We start from the raw sequence: 23,112 nt of genomic DNA, 5'->3' as shown, positions 1-23,112 counted from the left end.
ATGGAGTGTGTTTGTGTTGTATAAGTGTAGATACGCGTATGGAGTGTGTATGTGCATTTGTGTGTGTGTGTGTGTGTGTGTGTATGAGGGTTCTATAAGTGTATGTGCACGTGGGGAGTGTGTGTGTATGTGTGAGTGTTGTATACGTGTAGATGCACGTATGGTGTGTGTGTGTGTGTGATGCTTGAATTAGTGTATATGCATGTATGGAGTGAGGGTGTGTGTACAAGGAGAACTTTAGATTAAGTGTTTGATTAACATGTAAGAAGCCCTTCAGGCCCTTCAGGACAGTCACAGCTGGAGCTGGTTGCTACTCATCACTGAGGGGAAAAACAAACATTGGTTGTTTTTTTTTATGTCACCAGCACAAATTCTACAAATAAACTTTTATTTAATAAAACAATGTATTTACAATTGAAACATCTGCTATGAGATGTTCCACTGGCAACAATCCAGTATCTACAATTTAATGTTAATATTATTTACACCACAGTGGTACTGAATGCTCGATTGGTAAGAAGGTATTAATGAATCTTTTATAACAGGAACTCTGACAGTAGTGCCAGCCACAAGATAAACCACAGGTTTATATTAATGAGACTCATTCTAATTCTTCACTATTTCTATAGTAACAACTTACAGAGTAACAAAATACAGAGACTTTTATGGTGGACTCTTCACATACAGTAATGTCAGGGACTTCCCCTGAGCCGAAGTGCCCAGCGCACATAAGTGGCTCGTTTCCCATAAGTCGTCAAGTGTGTTCACATTGCCAGACATCGAGTTGAAGAAAGAAGCCTCCTGAGAGAAGCTTGTGGTCTGTGAGACAAAAATTCCTTTCAAGAGGAAGTGGATAATACATGCACTGTCAGTGATAACTCATGTAGTCAAGCATCCCTATTATACACTGTAAACCCTAATGTTGTCCTTAATTAAACAATCAAGTAATCTTGACTTAACATTACTTAACATTTTGCATTTGGACCCATAACTCAAAATTATAAGTGTAACTGGTTGTAGTCTGCGTTGTATGCAGTGACGTGCTGTGAGGTTCATGGCTGGGGAGGCACTGACCCTTTCAAAGTCAGATTTACAAATATATGAATTCAACAGAGTAGCATAAATTCACCATTCAGCTGGCTCCTTGCACACTGACTACTGGTTATGTTTCATATCCCATATCAGAATTCTTTACACATACATAGGTAAGGAGCATATTTGGCCAAAAAAGAACGTTAAATTTATAGCAGCTCAGAGAGAGAGCATTTGCTCTGCACCCTCCATGTGTTCTTAATTTGCCATCACAATTCCACAATTCATACTCATTCAATACAAATGAAAGTATATACAGTCCACAACAAAAAGACAAATGTAGTTTATTCTTTAAAATAACTTCATTTTTTTCTTATCTTGTTTTATATATATCTATTTTTAGTTATTATTAAAAAAGGGCTGGTCTTTTATGTTTGTCATGGACTGTACAGCAGTGTATGCATGGTCTTACCTTTACTCGTCTGTCATTACTCACATCATCAAATCCTAAAAACGCCTCCCTCACTTCACAGGACACCTCACTTCACGCCACAGAACGCAAAATGACAGATCTGTGCTTTGTTTGTGACATCCGTTGTCTCGTCTACTTCTACAGAAACAAATAGGGCTGCATTAATCTCCTTTTTTTATATAATTTCTAATCACATCACTTATTGCTTCAATTAAATCGTTCTGAATTCTGTTTGATAAGCCGGAAAGCACAGAGGATGTCTCCAAATGTCTAGCTAACCTATCATCTTTCTCAGAAAAAGCATGTAATAGTTCTACATAGTTTCCACGATTAGAAGAGGTCGTACTCTCACCGTTGATGCTACTCTCATGCTAATTGCTGTTCGGCTAGGAAGCAAGTTGCATTAATGAGGTCTTTTAAAATCTCTCGGTTTTCCTTTACCTTAGCATTGTGGACGCTAATATTTAGTCTCCGCTGTTCGTTCAACGCCAAATCTATCCTTGAGCTTCCAAAAGTTTTTAAAGCAATTTGGCTTTGAAGGTGAGTACTTGAAATTTTATGTCTGCTGAGGCTTCTTGGTATATTTTTCAAGTCACAAAATCCCGCTGTAGTCCAGACATTGTCACTCGTTGAGAACAAAAGGCAGGGAAAGTAGAAAAGGCGGTTTCTCGAAGCACAACCAAACAGACAGTGTTTTCTTCTGTCCCGTTGTTTGAAGCAAATCTTTTAGCTCCGTCATCGGTGTTCCATTATTTATCGCTTTCAGTTTTGATTGAAAGTCCAGTTTTGAGAAATGTTTTAGCTTATATATATATATATATATATATATATATATATATATATATATATATATATATATATATAATATTTATAAATATTCTTCCATTTTTGCAGTCAGGGCAAAAAAATAAAAATAAATGGACTGATGCGATGCACTTGACTTTTTTAGCTAGCATATTACCCACAATGCCATTTGTCTGTAATACCTGAAGAAGAACAATAGCAGAACAAGCCCGTCTGCTCACACACGCCCCCTTCAGTGAGGCAGAGGTACTGGCTGCCTCCCCTCCTGCTTTTTCACTGCAGCATTATGTCAGATCAGCAAGAATAATAAGTTATACACATACGTGAAAAACATGACCTAGACTATGAAATGTGAGGACATATAATAAAAGTGTGTACAAACATTACATTGGTGACATACAGAGAGATCAATTGCACGTGCTCAAGTTGAGCAAAATAAAAAATGAACAGCTCAACCCAGTTTGTGAGGGATTGCACAATCCGGGAGGAGGCTCAGCTAGTCACTGCCTCCCTTCGTGTCTTTCCCCCGTATTTGAACAGGAAAATACTCAAATTCAGCGATATTGACTATAAAAATCATTGGAATGATTGGAATCATACAACAATTACATTATTATCACAGATCAGTGGAGAAATCATTATTTGTTTATTACATTTCATGATGACTCCCCTGACCGCACGTCACTTATATATATATATATATATATATATATATATATATATATATATATATATATATATATATATATATCAGTGACGTGCGGTCAGGGGAGTCATCATGAAATGTTATATATATATATATATATATATATATATATATATATATATATATATATATATAGTTATACGTAGCCTCAGTCCTACCGTTATTTCCAGCTTAATATAAAATACAAGCTGATGTACTATATTATGTGATGTTATGTGAAAAACATTAAAACTGTATTATGATTAAACTATATAAAGAACCTCAACCATGACGGTCTGGTGAAACAGAACCACGTGAGAAGAAAAAGAAGAAGGAGTGGGGGGTGGGCAAGACAGCAACATGGAGAAAGACGGACTAGAAAGTCTTCTGGTTCGGGGGCCGCTGAAAAAGCTGTTCCGGACATTATGCCCATCCAGCAAGACCTGAGAGAGCTACAGCTCGACACGCTGGATATAAAAAGAACAGATAAGCTGATATGGAAAAATGATTGTGTAGTGAAAGAATGTGATAGCATACTAAGTGTCTTAAATCAAATGACAGCTGAAGCTGAAATGTTAAAAGAACGTGCTGAATACAGGAGAACTGAATACATTAGGAAATTAAGTCAGAGACATGGGAAAATAGCGAGACTCTTTAATCTTGCTAGACAAATAGATGAAATGGAAAGACTGATAGAACGCTTAAATCTGAAGAAAGCACAGTAAAAACATACATTCTGTTTTTTACTTCCTGTTTTTTTTTACAGCCAGCGGTAAAACACACACAGCTTTAAGGCAAGTGCTCAAAAACCACAAATCCCCCACCCTCTATCTCTCTGTTAAAGACCCAAATAAGGGCATGCTTTCTGTTTTCTACATGCAGCTTCAGAGTTTTCACTCGTAACCGCATCCGGACACCGTTGAGAAGGCGTTGCGTTTTTGAGAGAAAACTTAGACTCTAGTGCTTGAAACCACAAGCGAAGATGTATATAAGCTTTGAACAGACGAGCGGTCAGGGCCGCACCTCGGGTGAACATTATTCGCTTTAGTTTCATGTGAAGGAAGAAAAACTATCTGATCCTGCGTGATCTAAATGATTGCTTTATTTTATGTCTCTCCTTAAAAGAAAACTATTTTTAGACTCTGCGTAGTTGCTTGTTTTTCTTTATTTTATTTTTCTTTATATTCTGAGTTAAGGCAATTGTAATCTTATTTTTTTGTTCTATAATAAACCGAAGTCCATACAAAGGACGATTCGTATATTTTACTCCTGAGTAAAATTCCTTTGGTACACACCCCTTCAGTGAAAGGGAAAGGATTTCATTGGTTCTCTAGCCCAGTGGCATGAAGACTCCGCCTTCTGAGGATTTAAGAGGAAGTGTTTCTTACATGCTCTATCAAGCTGTATGACAGTAGCGAGTTGAGGATAAATATCTGGGATATTAACTCTGATGAAATTCAACAACATATATATATATATATATATATATATATATATATATATATATATATATAGTTGCAACGGTCTGAAAGCCGGCAAGCAAGGTATTAAAATCGCTCCTTCCCCGACTACCGCACAGGCACGGAAGGGACAGACCCGTGTCAAAACCGACGGTGACCAGAAAGCACGTGATGGTGGGGCGGAGCCGCCGACACACCTCCGGCCGGTGATTGGTGTGCCGATCGAAAAAAATCCACCATCCAGCAGATGAGGGAAGAGTATAAGAGGCCACTCTTCTGCTCATCCAGAGAGAATTCAATTCAATTCAATTCAATTCAATTTTATTTGTATAGCGCTTTTTACAATAGACATTGTCGCAAAGCAGCTTTACAGAAATATCAACATGATATACAGATATTAAAGGTGTGAATTTATCCCAACTGAGCAAGCCACTGAGTGGCGACGGTGGCAAGGAAGAACTCCCTAAGATGTTTTAAGAGGAAGAAACCTTGAGAGGAACCCGACTCAGAAGGGAACCCATCCTCATCTGGGTAACAACAGATAGCGTGAAAAAAGTTCATTATGGATTTATATGAAGTTTGTATGGCCTTAGGAGCAGCCGTAGTCTCAGCAGTCTGGAATTAGAGAAGATTTGAGCTCCATCCAGAGGCAGAAAGGATCTGGATCTCTAGTATCTCCATAAATTCGTGTGGGGCTCGGCGAAAGGAGAGAGGGAGAAAAAAGATTATTATGACTGCGAAGTAGTAGAACATAATCTAGTCAGAGTAGGCTTGAGTAAACAAATACGTTTTAAGCCTAGACTTAAACACTGAGACTGTGTCTGAGTCCCGAACACTAATAGGAAGACTGTTCCATAACTGTGGGGCTCTATAAGCGAAGGCTCTTCCACAAGAGAAGTATCTCTTGTGACATGTGAGTGTCGCTTCTCCCCAATACCCGTCATTTGTTTGGCTTTGGCACTTACTAACTGCCCTCTCTCTCTCTCTTTCTCTCTCTGTGCATGTGTGTGTTTGTTCTCTGTTCCAGATGACTCGGATCCAGACGAGGCCGCTGCTCGCTGAAAACAAACGCGGCGTTGCCTGACGGCACGAGAAAGCCCTCACGCTTCCGGGAAGCTCCGACACGCCCCCAGAAGAACTCTGCAACGCCAGCCGCAAACCCACATACACTCACACACACACACCTCCTCACCCCTAAGAGGAAAAAGCAAAGAAAATAAAAGTGTGTCTGTGCTCCGCTCCTCACGGGCTATTTCCCTACTATATATATATATATATATATATATATATATATATATATATATATATATATATATATATTTAATGGTCTTCTTTAAAACAAACAAAAAAATTGTGTAGCTTATGTTTATTATTACTATTTGCAATTAACATATAAGGTGTTATCAACCATGGTGGTACCTTCAGTGTAGTTAAACTGTATTTTCTTTGTTTTTTTTTAGCTACTTACATTTTAAATAATTTTCCTAACACTGTCCAAGATATTGTCCCATATTATATCAGAAGAAAACTTCTAATATAACCGTATGAGAAGAAAAAGAATAGATATCACACTCAGGATCATTTAGTATTTGCTACACACATCTGTAATCTAGAACACATGCTCATAAAAACTTTAAATTTTCTTCCAAAGAGTTGGTTAATCTAATCTATTTCTTTATATTTTGAATTCAAATGATTGTTCACATGTTCAAATGCACCTTTTTTCCACATGTGATCATATATTACTCATAATCACATGAGAATCATATACAATTTCTTGTAAGGGAATTTCTTACTACCGATTTCAGAATTGTAATCCGTGCCTTAGAGCGCAATACGAGGTACATAAATATTTTGCATGTTCTTGTTCCTTAGACTTAGAACTAGATTTTATTCAAATATGGAATTGCAGTGTTCAGTTGGGTGTTTTACAAATAAACATTTTTATAATAAATAATAAACAGAGCTTTGTCGTTGTTTCTCCTGTGATAAAAAGCACAAGTTATTACAGCTTAGTAAAACACCCAACTGAACACTGCAATTCCATATATGGATTAAATCTATTCATACTCATATCAATTTTAGGAATATAATCCGTCCTAGGATATAAGAAGTTAAGTCAAGGCAGGAAGGGGCAACAGAAAGAGCTTGTTGATCTCCTACTCGCTTGAGAGATGTCAGGGCCAGCAGAAGAGCTACCTTTAGAGTCGGAGGCTGACTCTATGGACCCTCCAGGACCATAGAAAAGGAATGACCACCCGCGGCCGGATGGGAGGAGCAAATCCAGATGAAGTTTGCTGAAATTCAGGCTGAACTGTATTGCTATGGCTCCGGGCCTCCCGTTGAACCAGAACAACGGATCTACTTCTTGATTGACACGAGGTCTACACCAAACCAAGCAAATCCCAACAGTGAGGTTTAACATGGCCTTAGAAAGTCATTTATCTTTATTTAACAGGGACACCTAGTGTTTCCTGGTAACCTTTATTTCCAGAGTTTTTCCTGGGTCAAAATTTGTCTGCGGCGGTACCTATACCGTACACTCTATGTTTTGCTGCAAATATTACCTTCTGTCCCTTTAAATAGCACACCCAAAACACGGATGAAAGGGAAACAAAAACAGTCTAGATAATTTGTTCTTACAATTCAAATGCTCTTCCTGCTCTCATCCCTTTCCTAGCTTTCGGCCGTCTCTGTTCCTCCTCTGGCACCACTTAATTTTTCTCAATTTCTTCAGGGAACAATTCTGTTTTATTTTACATCTGTTTTAATTGTGTGTTATAACATTTGAAGCCTTCTGACTAATGTTGACATCATCCAGATGATATTGGCTGAAATTCAGGCTGAACTAGATTGCTATGGCTCCGGGCCTCCTGCAGAACCAGAACAAAGGATCTACTTCCTGATTGACACAAGCTGTACACAAAAATGAAGCAAATCCCAACAGTGAGGTTCCTTAAAATTTTATTTAACATGGCCTTAGAACGTCATTTATCTTTATTTAACAGGCACACCTAGCCTAGTGTTTCCTGGTAACCTTTATATCCATATAATATGTATTTCTATACCATACACTCGATGTATGGCTGTAAATATTACCTACTGTCCCTTTAAACAGCACAGCCAAAATGATTGGCATTTCCCGTTAACATTTCTTAAACTAGAATACAGTTTGCAGTGAGAAAAAATGAAATGTTTTTGAAGAAGCACGGATTAAAGGGAAACAAAAAACGGTCTAGCTAAATTGTTCTTACATGAAAACTCTTCCTGCTCTCATCCTTTTCCTAGCTTTCAGCCATCTTTGTTCCTCCTCTGGCACCACTTCATTTTTCTCAATTTCTTAACTGAAAATTCCACAGAGCAGGGAACAATTCTGTTTTCTTTTACATCTGTTTTAACTGTGTGTTATTACATGAACATTGAAGTCTTCTGACTAATGTTGACGTTGAGCTATGGTGTAAAGACATTCATAAAAGGCCAACAGAGTTATCTGTGTAATCCCATGTTTAACTTCCCTGACAGCAAATGAGTGACACAGAGCACATTCAGTTATCCATGGTGAAAAAGAAGCATTATATTATTTTTTACATAATTTTTACCCTATTATTAAAATGTCATTTTAACTGACCGATCATACATTGAACAATTAAATAACATGCTTATATTATTGTGGCTTCCGTCGTGTGACACATGAGTACATCACACTATTTATACAGATCACAATGTGGTTGTCTCCTCCAAGCTAACTCTTTGATGCGATTGGCCGCTGCATCCACACACGACCAATCAGAATCATTTCTTGTGCACGCAGACAGAGGACTTCTTGGTCTTGTGTATGTAGTGACTGCTTTGGTGTTTCGATCAGTATCATTTCAAAAGCAAGAAGATTTCTCCAATTGCTTTACGTCATTCTTTATGATTAGTCATACATCTGCTACCTGTTCCAGTGCTACTATCGGTAATATTGAAATTTGCTCTCATTCAGTGATGAAGGAAAGTTTAAAAGTTTAACAGCTTTCTTTCACTAAAACACAAAACACTACATGTATTACACTAAGAGAGCAACAAATATTTGCATTTTCATCCACAATTCAACAAAATATCCTACTGAGGAAAACATTAAATAACTCTGTTCGGTAAATTTGAATGCTACCATTTTAATCAGGCTCTGTGATTTGTAAAGTAACCATGATAACACTAAAAAGCATACAGTGTGAGGTTTTTATTTTTTTTTATCTGACAACAGATCTTTGTTTGTTTATCAGAAAATCACGGCATTCACTCAGTACACCATCAACCTAATGACTGGAGAGAAAGTTCATTCAATTGGCTCAATGCATTTCTTTCTAGACTTCCAAAATCTCCTCAAAATGCCAAAAGGTACCTCCTCATATTTACACGCACTTTACAGACATGTTTAAAAATCTGCCCACGTTTGCTGGACCACGAACACCAAATGAAAATATAGCTACTGTATAATAAACATGAAGCAAAGCTCTAGCACAATAATCATGCATGATGGATACTGCGTTCTAAATCACATGCTGCTATGAAACCCTAATTCAAAGGGGTAAGTACATACTTTGATTTTTGGCAGATTTTTCTAGCTAAAGAATGTATCAATTGAACATTCCATTAGAAACAATTAGTGCCAATAAAATGCTGAATTATTATTTAGCAAACCTGTAAATTGCGATCGCAAATTAGGACGTTAAGCTTTAGCGTTAGGCCTGTTGTTCAATTGGAATCATGTTGAGATCATATGTCTGGCTATCCAGGTAATGCTCCAAAAGCAACACCTGAAACAAGAAGGTATTTATATGGATATATTATATATTGATGGAAAATTACCCTTTAAAATGTAATGATTTTTTCCTGACATATTATCTCTTTAAGACATATCTTACCCCTTCCTATCCCACCTAATATATATATATATATATATATATATATATATATATATATATATATATATATATATATATATATATATATATATATGCACACACACAGCCACTAAATAGCAACAATACAAAGACTTAAATACCCTGCAGTGTCTTCGGTATGTACTCTTTGGTTAAAAATGTTCTATGCCTTTTTCTTGAACCCACAATTTTGAGGTAAATTCAGCACAGTTATTGACCCACCTTTGAACTAGGGATATCTGAAGAGGTTTTTCTGTATTGGCTTCGACTCGTCTTGGCCGTATTTGCATTTGTACTTGTATTTGCATCAGTCTCGCTAAATGTGGTCTGGATCTCAGGTGATCCGTTGGCGCTTTGCATGACAGGTGAAGTGACCTGGTGCATCAGTTTCACTTTTCCACGTAACTCAGAGGAAACAGAGCTGCATAAAAGCGCAGACTAAAAACGAACTTAATTAGTTATTGATCGACTTACTTTGCCGAGTTTCTCAGCTGTCAGAGATGAGCGCGAGCCTGAGTGAGCAGTATGAGGAGAAGGTGCGCCCGTACATCGACCTGATCGACTCTCTGCGCCCGCTCGGTGTGGAGAAGGACCTCGCGCTTCCAGCCATCGCCGTGATCGGAGACCAGAGCTCGGGGAAGAGCTCGGTGCTGGAGGCGCTGTCCGGAGTCGCTCTGCCCCGCGGGGGAGGTGAGACACCATGGGTCAACTTATTAATCATATGGGTTTAAAAAAAAAGAAGTGATTTATTATTATTATTATTATTATTATTATTATTATTATTATTATTATTATTATTATTATTATTGTTATTATTATTATTGTTGTTGTTGTTGTTGTTGTTGTTGCTGTTATTTAAAATTTTTGCTATGATTATAATTATTCGTTTTATTTATTTCATGAAATATCGAAGTGCATTTGAGTGCACTCATTATACTGTAGCTCAAGATAAAAAATAACTCAAAAACAAACAAACAAGCAAACAAACTGTCACGTTACAAAGGAAGATACGGAAGCAAGCGCAGATGTTCAAACAGTTTAATAAACAAACAACAAAACAAAGACACTAAGACCCATAGGCAAAATACTGTGGCTAAGGCTAAACATAAACTATGAAACAAAACATGGTACAGGGACAAAGGTCAAGATAGACAATAGGTAAGACGAGGAAGCAGTACAAACAGTGGCTATGTATATGAGTGCTTGTTAAACAGAAACGTGAGACAGGTGCAGGTGGTCCTGTGACAATGATGTAGTATGGTGCAGTGGCTGCTGGGAAATTAAATCCAGAGTTACCTCCTTGATATATGACACAAACAAACAAAAAAAACAGTGATATTTCCCTTTTCATCTAACTTTTTTTTTTTTTTAAAGTCAAATAACATTATAATTACATCCAACTTTTATCTGTAATGACTTTAAACTCTAATTTAATATAATTGTATTGTTATTATTTAATATAATGTAAAATATGTATGACATATCTGTAAATGAATTCAGGAAGTAGGCTCGTGATATCAGAGGATGGAAGTACTTTGCAGATCTTTTTTTTTTTTTGCAGGAAAAGGACATTTGCGTTAGTGTACGTGTAAATTGTGACAGAATTCAGAAGAATTGTAGTGAATGTCAAATCCAAAACCAACTTTACTACGGTGACTGCGTTCTCTGCGACTGTAGTGATCGATGTCACTTACAAATACAAACACGCCCCATAGTAGGCCTATACTCCCACCCCCGACACTAACTGACCGGTGTCTCTGTGAAGCGTCATACAAACGCAAAGGGATTTGCGAATCTGTTTGAATATTGGCACACTACGTACGATGCCGAGGAAGTGACGTAGCCAACGGGGTAATTGCTGTTGCTACAGTATTTCTGACAGGGTCGTAACTCGTAATACACAACTGCAAGTGAAATGCAACTGCAAGTGGATTTTGCGTGGCATTTGAAATTTGCCGGACATTGTACATTCACGTATACGAAAACGCGGTAATATGCGATTTGCATTTTCGTTTTTGCTTGAATTCTGTCGCAATTTACGTGTCCACAAGTAGGAAACACAACTGCAAATCCAATTTGCGTTTAATTTTGAAAATTGTCCGCAAGATACTTCCATTTCAAAAGAATTTACAAACCCGATCAAACCTAATTTACATACAGTAGTGCACATGCTCACAGCACCGATCGGACCACTTCAGGGACATCGACAGAGTCTTAACGGAGCCGAAACTTTAATACGGATAAAGTTACGTTCACGTACGTGAAATTTTAATTTCAGGTTTAATCTATTTCAAACGCATTTCTTCATCTTCATTTTATTTTCACTCTCATAGCAAGTATCACTATCAAGTATTATGTCAACAGTTATGTTAGCCTAATGTAATGTTCATTACCAATAGAAACTTAATAGTCAATAGTAACATAGAGAGATATGTAATGATTGTAAAGTCTTTATATTTAACATTATTTACACTGAAACTTTCTGAACATACAGCAAGTTGCTACGTACGACATATGTATCAGAATGGCTTCAAATGTTTAAAAAAGATGAAAAAATGTCAGAGAGGAGTATTCGACTGTTTTACGGTTATATTCTCTGCCGTTAATCAAGAAGATATCGTGACACGATGTCCACTTGAGCTCAAGATGAAGAAGAGCAGACAGAAGGACTTCTGGCATGGAAAGATCAAGTACAAGGACATTGAGAGAGACATTGCAGATCCAGCAGATGTGGAGAGATGGATTAGAAAAGGTAACAATGTTGTGAATCATAGTCGTACAGCTCTATAAGGAAATGATTATCAAGTCTCTGACATTTTAGACACAGTATGGCCAAATATTTGGTTTGTTTTCACTCTATCAGTGAATGTCACGCTGTCAAATCTTGGGATGACACTTATACAGTCAAATTAGTGGACAGGAACTAACTGTTTATTTATTATTATTATTAATAAGCTTACAACAAAATCAAGCAAATTTCAATGAGTACTTACCTAAGTCCTAAGCGGACTAATGTTGAATACGAGCAAGCTTTGTTACTTTTTTGACTTGTAATGAAGCTACACAAAGTCCTCTCTAATGCTGAAGAGGAGGAGGTAAAAGCTATAGTCTGTAAAATTCTTTTACAAATAAAAACTTGAATAAAATGAAATGAAAATGTGATTGTATTATGACTATTCTGTCCCATTGCCGTGTTGTGTTGTGTTTGCCAGCTAGCTTTGTTTGGGCACATTCTTTGACATTAGCAGTCTAATTTGATTAGCGTCTTTCTCAAATTTTATCAAGCCAACATTGTTTGGACTTATTCCTAAACATTCGCTATCTAATTAGGTTGCTGTTTTGTTAGCTAGCTAGCTTTGCTTAATTATATATTTTACCTAGCTGACTTATTTTTGTTTTAATTATTACTGTCTCATGTGCATGTTCTTTTAGCTCAGAATGAAATAGCTGGAGCCTTGGGCATGAGCGACGAGCTCATCAGCTTGGAGGTGACATCGACCAATGCTCCCGACCTCACGTTCATCGATCTGCCTGGTATTGTCCGAGTGCCAGTCAAAGGCCAACCGGAGGACATTGGAGAACAGGTCAATTGCTTTTAAGGATTATTTAAATGGATTGTATTTGTTATGTGGTATACTGATTAAATATAACATTGTAAACTCTGATAAATATCAATGAAGCATTTTGAAATGTATCAGTGCATGTCTGACTTTTTCAGATTAAGAGCCTGATGAAAAAGTTAATCACAAAACAAGACACCATCATCTTGGTGGTGGTGCCATGTAACGTGGACATCACCACTACTGAAGCGCTGAAGATGGCTCAGAAAATCAATCTACTCGGTGAAAGAACGATTGGTCTGTATTTTTAATATATAGTGAATTGTGACTGTAACACTTCTCTTCGGTTTGGAGGGAAAAGTATAGCAGTTTTATTTCCCTGTGCATAGGTCAATGCACATGCTTACACGCAGCTCTGTGCAGCTCAGCTCTCGCTCTCGCGTAGCTCTAGTCTCGACCCTCTTTATTCTTGCCACTACTTACTGAACAGAACACTCATTAGCCAAATTTCGCACAGGTCTGGGATCCTTACCGCTCACCTTCCGCAGCTCTGCTCTCCATTCCTCTCGACCACGCCCAGCACTTCCACAGTGATGTTTTAACACGTACACAAGATATCTTCCATAAACATTTTGCATGTGTGTTCATAACAGGCATCCTAACAAAGCCCGACCTGGTGGACAAAGGCAAGGAGGATGAGGTGGTGTCCGTCATCAATAACGACATCATTTTCCTCACTAAAGGCTATACGGTCGTCAGGTGCCAAGGACAGCAGGAGGTCGTGGACTGCATCTCTCTGTACGAAGCCATCGAGAAGGAGAAGCACTTCTTTATAGAACACCCACATTTCAGGTAGACATTTTAATCTCAGGGAAGATATGTCTTGAGAATTTTCCGGAATTTGCCATCGGGAATCTTTAAATGCGCAGTATGTAGAATTTCAATTTTAATACAAGAGTATTAATCATGTTAGCTAGTACAAGTGGTCCTAATCATAATAATCTATAAAAAAAAATGGTTGCTGTTGAAAAAAAACTCCGTGAGATGAATGTAAAAATGCGGTTTTCACAGGATGCCGTATAAAGCAGGAAAAGCCACCATTCCTAAGCTGGCTGAGAATCTCACACTCGAACTTGTCCTTCACATCAAGGTAAAGCTAGATTGTATGGTACATAAATGTCCCTGCTCATAGTAAAATACTTGCTGGTAGTAAAATGTGGCTGTGTGTGTGTGTGTTTTAGAAATCTCTGCCGCAGCTGAAGGAGCAAATCCAGCTGATGTTGGCTGAAACTCAGACTGAACTGGATCGCTACAACTCTGGGCCTCCTACAGATCCAGAACAATGGATGGACTTCCTGACTGATGTGAGTTGTACACAAAAACGAAATAAAGACTAACAGCGAAGATCCTGAAATTTGGAATAATGTCATTTAACACATCCTTGGAAAGTCATGTCCTGGTTATTGTTTCCTTGGTAACTAGTATATCCAGAGTTTTTCACCATGCACTCGATGTACTGCTGCAAATATTGTCTAATATACCCAGAGTTTAATTTGAGCAGCTCTGAAATGTATCGCACCTTAAAAGGTGAGAGTCTAAGAGAGCGAGCGGCAACAGGTCGTTGTTGAAGCAGTTTGGAGACCGGAATGAAAGGAAAACATGAAGGGCCTAGCTATTGTAGATCAACTCATCACTTCATCACTTGGCATCACTTCATTTCTCTCACGTTCTTACTTTCATCCCTTCTGTGGCTGATGAATAAATGAATACACACACACACACACACACACACACACACACACACACACACACATATATATATATATATATATATATATATATATATATATATATATATATATATATATATATAGATAGATAGATAGATAGATAGATATATAAACAAAACTTATCTTTACATTATCTGACTTAGGATCTTCTGACATACTGTTTATTCCTTTCATCCTTGGAAAGGAACCCAATTGATTTCCTGCTCACAGACCGACAAAGATGAAAAATGCCGTATTTGGGTTCGGCAAATTCAATTAACTTTTATTTGTATAGCGCTTTTAACACTGGACATTGGCTCAAGGCAGCTTTACAGAAATATATAAACACACGATAGAGATTTTAAGTGTGAATTTATCCCTATTGAGTGAGTCGGTAGCGACAGTGGTGAGGAAAAACTCCCTAAGATGATATGAGGAAGAAACCTTGAGAGGAACCAGACTCAGAAGGCAACCCGTCTTCATCTGGGTAACAGCGGATAGTGTGAAAGTAATATAAAGTTCATTATGGTTTTAACATGAAGTGTGTTTGTTGAACTAGTCCACTGTTCACCAAAAGAGACCTGAGTGTAAAACTGCATGTGGTAATCGCAGTCCCAAGGCCATCACAGCAACCGTAGTCCCAGCAACCACAACGAGAATGTCCATGTGGAATTGAGGTCCCAAACCATTTCCATTGTACTTCAAGCAGTATCATCCCTAGCAAGACTGTAGCCTCCAGTTGATGAGAGCTCCATCCAGACCTAGGGCATCAGGTTGGATCAGGCAGGTCCGGAGAGCAGAAAGTGTCAGGATCACTGGCTTCTCCATAATATCACGTGTGGCTCGACCATCAATTCCGTTTTCCTTTATATCTGCTTTCATTTTACATTATAGCTTTACGAACCTTCTGGCTAATGTTGACGGTGAGCTGAAATCAGGAGACATTCATAAACGATCTACAAAATAATCCCATATTTAACTCTGCCCAAACAGCAAATGAATGGTATAGAGCACAGGTCTCCAATCTTATCTGCAAATGGCCGGTGTGGGTGCAGGTTCTCATTCCAACAAGCAGGAGCCACACTTCACTAAAACGCTACCGTATTACACTGAGTGCATCTGAGTTTTTATTCTTTTTTAAAAAATCAGTCTGACTACAGGCATTTGTTTGTTTATTAGAAAATAACAGCATTCACTCAGGACGCCATCAACATAACAATTGGAGAGGAGACGAAGAGCGTGCCACATGTCAACATCTTCTCCACTCTGAGGAGAGAGTTTAATGACTGGAAGACGGATCTAGACAAAAGAGGAAAGACATGTGAGTGACATGTGGTGTGATGATATATCTCTGTGTCTGTATATCAAGGGCGTTACAGATGTTGGGTACCTGAAATATTGCAATAAAAAAAATGTACTAATTTAATTCCCGCAGGTACTACCTACGGTATGACTTTGCACATTTGAAAACCTTTCACCAAGCATCTATATTTCAACATAATCTTTGTTTAATTTAAATAGGAATTTTCTGAAAAAAAAACTTATCTAAACTGAGAAGCTAGTCAGAGTTGTAGGAAATTGTATATTTACATATTTATAAGTCATAGATGAAGAATAATGAAGCCATACCTTCTGTTATAAATCTGTTAAAAGTGTTCTTGTACAGTAGGAGTGTCCACTCTTATTTTACAAACACATGAGTGGGGATGGGATGTAGAATGGACCACACTGAAGGTTATGGCGTTTACCTTTACCCTGAACCTTTACTTTGGTGGCGGAGGGGATTTTTAGTTAACAAGGGCATTGGGAACGAGGTGAAGGAGTATGAAGAAAAATACAGAGGCAGAGAACTCCCAGGATTCATCAACTACAAGACCTTCGAGATTATACTGAAGGACCAGATCAAACAGCTGGAGAAACCTGCCATCAGGAGAATGAAGGACATCTCAGGTAAATGGCATATATGAACTCATTTGAAGATAAATGTACGGAGCCATTTTGCAGGCTTTGTATTCTGTCTTACATGTAAGGTAATAAATAATGGGAAAACATCACGATTTACTACTACATCATATTTCCACAGATTCCACATCAATTTCTCTTCCACATTCTGCTTTGCCTTTTGTGTGCATCGAGATTTATTACAGAAATTAATGTTTTTCTTTTTTTCTTTTTCTTTTTAGATTTCATTAGGAATGAGTTCATCCAGCTGGCTCAATCCAATTTTCCGGACTTCCCGAATCTCCTCAAAGTGACAAAAGTAGGTCCTCATATTTACACGAACTTTACAGACACGTTTGAAACTCTGCCTACATTTGCTGGACCATGAACACCAAATGACAATATATGATAAACATGAACCAAAAGGTCTAGTACAAGAAGCATGCTGTCAGGGAATATCATGTTCAAGCATGTCATGGTGAGATGGTCCTTTGTTCCTCCAGACCAAGATCGAGAACATAAAGCAGCTGAAGGAGTCCGAGGCCGAATCGATGCTGAAGACTCAGTTTAACATGGAGCTGATGATCTATACTCAGGATAGTGTCTACACTAACATCCTGAACATGCTGAAGCGCATGGAGGAAGAAGATGAGAGACAATCTCATGGCGTGGCTCGCCCTCCTTGCAATAGTTTGTACAATCGCTCAGACACTGAAGCCACCCTGGAGGAACTGACGCACTACCTCAAGTCTTACTACAGCGTAAGTGGTTATTGTCAATCGTTCATTTCCTGGTGTTACTGATGATATTTCTGATTATTTGTAATGTTATCATGTTCAACCACAGTAAGAGGGCATAACCATGATGGACACTACTCTGACATCCTCATTTCAAGGCGTAATATCTGCTTTGATTTTTGACAGATTATTGTAGTTCACGAACATATAACGTGAACACTCCTTTAGCCATAACACACCACTTATACCTGCGTATTGACTTTTTTGAGAGGAGTTGGAGTTCTCTTGGCATTTGCACTTGGACCTAAAAGATGGGTTTTCTCACATACACATACATTGCAGCACAATGAAATTCTTTTCTTTGCATATGCCAGGTTGTTAGGAAGCTAGGACCAGACATGAGCAAATAGGGGCTTAAGGGCCTTGCTCAAGGGCCCAACAGTGGCAGCTTGGCAGCGCTGGGGCTTGAACCCTTGGCTTTCTGATCAGTACCCCAGAGCCTTAACCATTGAGCCAAGTAATACCTTATTTTAGGAAACAGCCTAATCACTGGCGCAGTGTACAAATGATGCCCACTAGTTGAAGTTAAGATGTGGCCTCGAAAAGGATTTGATGGTTTTCGGTCTCGAATTGGTGTGGCTTTCCTTTCTTTTGAACTCGATCTTGGCTTGGCCTGGATCCCCTCCCCCCTAAAAACTCTGTCATGACTCGACCTCGGCTGGCCCTGGTCTTGGAATTGGACGGTCTTGACTACAATATTATTTGAGACAGACTTCTATTACTTGTTGCTTACTGTAGCCTTATCGCTCCAGTTCAAAAAATTAAATGTCAAACACAACATGCATGCCTTATCTTGATTGACTCTGTTTGGGGTAAATTTTTCTTAATTGAATATGTGTTTAGATTGCGAGTAACCGTCTAGCTGACCAAGTGCCGCTGGTGATCAAGTACAAGGTGCTTCAGGAGTCAGCGGAGCAGCTGCAGAGAGAAATGCTACAGCTCATGCAGAATTATAACATTAATGATCTGTTGGAAGAAGATCATTTCATCAACATCAAACGCAACAACCTAAAAAGCCGCCAGAAACGTCTGGCGGAGGCCCTCGTCAAACTGGTCTTGTTATAAACTACAAATTTATAGTCAATTATGGTTTACGGGAAAATGTATAACTTTTGAAAACTTTAGGAAATGCAGGTAGTAATGATAATAATAATTGATATATTTAATTTTAGATGATTAGTTCATATAGCTACTTAAAAGCTTTGCATTTTTTGTTTGTTGCACAATATTTAGAGAAACGTAATCAAAATATCTGTTAATGCGATTTCTTACTTTGCTGTGTTGAGTCTGTGACAAAATTATCCTAGATGTACTTTTTTTTTTGTTTTGGGACTGTTTCATGTTTCTGATACTTGCTGGGAGAATGATTTTATTATTTCTTTTTCACTTGGATTGATAATGATTAATTAGGAATAAACTTTCATAAAATCTAGTTTGGACGTCATTGGAAGTTTTACTTGTTTTTCTGTCTTAATCCCACACACATTATGCTGGTGATATATTAAACATACCATGTCAGGATTGTGTACGTGGAGTTTGCATGTTCTCCCCGTGCTTCGAGAGTTTCCTCCGGGTACTACAGCGTCCTCCTCCAGTCCAAAGACATGCACTGTAGGCTGACTGCCATCTCTAAAATATGTGTCCATAGTATGTGAATGTGTGTTGGAACCCCATCAAAGGTGTCCCCTGCCTTGTGCCCAAAGTCCCCTGGGATATACTCCAGGCTCCCTGCAACCCCATCTTTGCTCTACTTGGTGTCATATTATGTCACAATAAAACTCTACAGAAGTGAAAATGAAGCATGATCAGAGATCAAACATTACAGTAAAGTAAATGTTGCCTGAAAATGAAAAAGTCACAGCTTAAACCATTGTCTGTGTGTGTGTGTGTGTGTGAGTGTGTGTGTGTGTGTCATCACATTCTACATATTTTCCATCTTATTCACAATATTATTAAGGGGAAAAAATCGTCCATTGCACCTTTAACATACAACTGACAATGTAAAAATAAATAAATAAATAAAAATCTACACATTGTATGCTATAAAACTTCTCATGTGTGGCATTTTCCCAGCATTATGTAGCATGTTTTATCAGTGAGTACTTTGTTGCTTTACAAAGTAATTTTGTACACTCTCACCACTTTTAACCAAATATTACCCAAATATAATCTGTAAGTGTGCAAAAACCATCGCCTAGCTTCTGGCCGTCTTTGTTCCTCCTCTGGCACTACTTAATTTTTCTAACGTTCTTAATGAAAAATGCCATAGAGCAGGGAACAATTCTGCTTTATTTTATATCTGTTTTAATTTTGTGCATAAGTACATACTTTGATTTTTGGCAGATTATTCTAGATAAAGAATGTAATAATTGAACATTCCATTAGCAACAATTAGTGCCAATAAAATGCTGAATTATTATTTATCAACCCTGTAAATTGCGATCGCAAATTAGAACGTTAAGCTTTAGCGTTAGGCCTGTTGTTCAATCGGAATCATGTTGAGATCATATGTCTGGCTATCCAGGTAATGCTCCAAAAGCAGTTTATTAATGTACAGGAAATCTGGTATAAAAAATTTAAATGCCACCATGCTGACTTTACAGCTACCCACTAAAAGCAAAACCTGAAACAAGGAGGTATTTATATGGATAAATTATATATTGATGGAAAATTACCCTTTAAAATGTAATGACTTTTTCCTGACATATTCTCTCTTTAAGACATATCTTACCCCTTCCTATCCCACCTTATATGGGATATACAGTATCTCACAAAAGTGAGTACACCTCTCACATTTTCTGGGAATGAGAATACCCACTCCGTCATACCAGGGGTACAGCCTGTTCAAAAAGACCTAAGCCTGAGGGTCACTGCAAGGCACTCAAGCCCGGGGTGGAATGAATATCCAGGCTGTAATAATGAATGAATGTGTGTGGCGTAGACCACCCTGCAGCAGCACACACATCCTGTAAGGATACCCCTTTGGACAAAGCCTTTGCGGAGGCGACCGCCCTAGTGGAATGAGCCCTTATGCCCAGAGGCGTAGCGAGACCGCGTGCCTCATAAGCAGTACAGATTGCTTCCACTATCCAATTAGAGATGCGCTGCTTTGACACAGCATCACCTCTACTGTCGCCACCAAAGCAGACCAGCAGCTGCTCCAACTTACGCCACTGGCCGGAGCGGTGGACATAAGTACAGAGGGCCCTTACTGGACACAGTCTGTGCAATTTCTCTTGTTCCAGTATGACGAATGGAGGAGGGCAGAAAGCCTGCAACACCACAGGGTGGGCAGCTGATATAGGCACTTTAGGAATATAATCCAGCATAGGATACAGGAAGGCCTTGGATAATCCAGGGGCAAAGTCAAGGCAGGAAGGGGCAACAGAGAGAGTTTGTAGATCTCCTACTCACTTGAGAGATGTCAGGGCCAGCAGAAGAGCTACCTTTAGAGTCAGAAGCTTCTCAGAGACTGACTCTATGGGTTCAAATGGGGTCCCTGACAGACCTTCCAGGACCATAGAAAGGTCCCAGGAAGGTGTGCGCAGCCTGCAGATGGGCTGACACCATGCATGAACCTCGAAGTTAGAGGATGTTGCCCCACAGAGGCTCCATCAACAGGGGCCATTTCAGCCAGCCACGTAAACCCTGATTGTAGAAGGAGCCCACCCCGCTGAGAAACGTTCTTGTAAGAACTCCAGGACTGTAGCTATTGTGCAGTTCACTGGGTCTAGCTGACATTCCTCACACCACAAGACAAAAAGCTGCCACTTGAGTGCATACAATTTCCTTGTGGATGGTGCTCTAGCATTTAACATGGTCTCTACAATCTCACTTGTTAGACCAGAATCTATGAGCTGGTGCCCCCATAGTCCAGACCCAGAGTTTCCATAGTTCTGGCCGAGGGTGATAAATCAGCCATCCAGCTTGAGACAGTAGATCCACTCTAAGGGCTCAAATGGGGCACCTGACAGACCTTCCAGGACCACAGAAAGGTCCCAGGAAAGTATGCACAGCCTGCAGATGGGCCTCAGCCAACTGACACCACACATGAACCTCGAAGTTAGAGGATGTTGCCCCACAGGGGCTCCATCAACAGGGGCGTGGCTGGCCGAAATGGCGTCCACGTAAACCGTGATTGTAGAAGGAGCCCACCCCGCTGAGAAATGTTCTTGCAAGAACTCCAAGACTGTAGCTACTGCGCAGTTCACTGGGTCTACAGTGTATCCCTGCGGATGGGAATCTCCCAAGGAGTGCCATCTAGCAGGGATATTATCTCTGAGAGCCATATTCGAGCTGCCCAATAAGGTGCTACTAGCAAGAGTCATTCTGTCTTGGCGAACTCTCGCTAGAACTTGTGGGAGCAGAGCGATCCGGGGGAAAGCGTACAGATGTGACCTCGGCCACATGTGCACCATGGCGTCCAGCCCTAATTGTGCGGGAGGAGTGAGGGCGAACCACAGTGTGTTGTCTCCTCGGAGGCGAACACATGCAGTCCCGCTTGGCCAAACCTCCGCCATATGGACTCCACCACTTGTGGATGGAGCCACCAATCCCTGGGCCTCAGCCCCTGCCTCAACAGGATGTCTGCCCCCACATTCCAGTTGCCCAGAATGCACAATGCACTCACTGACAAAACTTTCCCTCTGCCCAGAGAAGAATTAGTTGCGTCTGCCTGAACGGGGGCGTGGACATAATCCTCCCTGGTGGTCAATAAATGAGACCACCGCTGTGTTGTCTGTAAACACATGGTGACCTCTCAATTGAGGAAGAAGGAATTTCAGTGCTAGAAATATGGCCCACATTTCTAGGCAATTTATATGTTGCTCCAGATGAGGGCCACTCCAGAGACCATGAGCTGGACAGCTGTCTAAGACCGTGCTCCAGCCCATGAGGGAGGTGTCTGTCATTACCGCCTTGTGCTAAGGAAACATTCCTAGAGTGTGACTCAAGGCTAGAAACCGGGGACACTCAAATTCTCAGAGCACGTAGGCATCACAGCGTGACACTGATTACTCTCACAGATTTCACCTTTGGATGAAACTCCCAACTTCTCAGCCACCACTGAAATGGTCTCCTGTGCAATAGGCTCAATAGTATGATGATGGCTACCCATAAGCTCCAATAGTCTCCCACAGAGACTGGAGGGGACGCCAAGATCCAGCTTTATATCTTGCTCAATCTTGATACTTTTCTGAGGTTCAACCTGAGCCCAAAGCTCTTCATGTGGGTGAGAACAACATCTCAGTGTTGAACCGTCAGTTCACTGGATCGTGCTAGAATTAACCAGTCATCCAGGTGGTTAGAATGACATCCATGCACTTCGTGAAGGTGCAAGGGGATAAAGCTAGTGATATTTCTATGTAGAAATATGCACCTTTTAGATCTATCGTCACAAACCAGTCCTCAAACTGAATGTGTGGAACGATAAGTTTGGGCGTCAGCATCTTGAACCTGTATTTCCGAAGAGTACAGTTCAGATGATGCAGATCTAAAATTGACCGCATATTCCTCTTTTTTTTGCGGACCAGGAAATAATGGCTGTAAAATCCTCCCTCAGAGAACGGGTACATGTTCTATGGCCCCTTTGTCCAAGAGGGATCTTACTTCTTGTGCTAACATCAGGCTCTGGTCTGTGCTGAATACTGAGGTGAGCACACCTCTGAA

The 23,112-nt window shown here is 39.5% G+C and overlaps 2 protein-coding genes across 3 annotated transcripts in view; both read left to right on the top strand.

Moving 5' to 3' along the window:
* Positions 1 to 23,112, top strand: part of LOC128623031 (zinc finger protein 850-like) — a 207,434-nt gene that overhangs the window by 26,537 nt on the left and 157,785 nt on the right.
* LOC128623029 (interferon-induced GTP-binding protein Mx1-like) lies at positions 9,873 to 19,238 on the top strand. 2 transcript variants are annotated; one of them, XM_053649875.1, is made up of 12 exons: positions 9,873 to 10,068; positions 11,993 to 12,130; positions 12,811 to 12,962; positions 13,097 to 13,235; positions 13,592 to 13,790; positions 14,010 to 14,088; positions 14,180 to 14,302; positions 15,887 to 16,028; positions 16,499 to 16,657; positions 16,891 to 16,967; positions 17,152 to 17,409; positions 18,289 to 19,238. In XM_053649875.1, the coding sequence occupies exons 1-12, from the start codon at positions 9,879 to 9,881 to the stop codon at positions 18,508 to 18,510; spliced, it is 1,878 nt and encodes a 625-aa protein (XP_053505850.1). In that variant the 5' UTR covers positions 9,873 to 9,878; the 3' UTR covers positions 18,511 to 19,238. The 2 variants fall into 2 exon arrangements, with proteins under 2 accessions (XP_053505850.1, XP_053505849.1); XM_053649874.1 differs by having other exon boundaries at positions 9,984 to 10,068; positions 11,990 to 12,130.

The sequence above is a fragment of the Ictalurus furcatus genome, chromosome 19, assembly GCF_023375685.1.
Source record: "Ictalurus furcatus strain D&B chromosome 19, Billie_1.0, whole genome shotgun sequence".
Taxonomy (NCBI): domain Eukaryota; kingdom Metazoa; phylum Chordata; class Actinopteri; order Siluriformes; family Ictaluridae; genus Ictalurus; species Ictalurus furcatus.
This window is presented reverse-complemented; position numbering and strand designations above follow the sequence as displayed.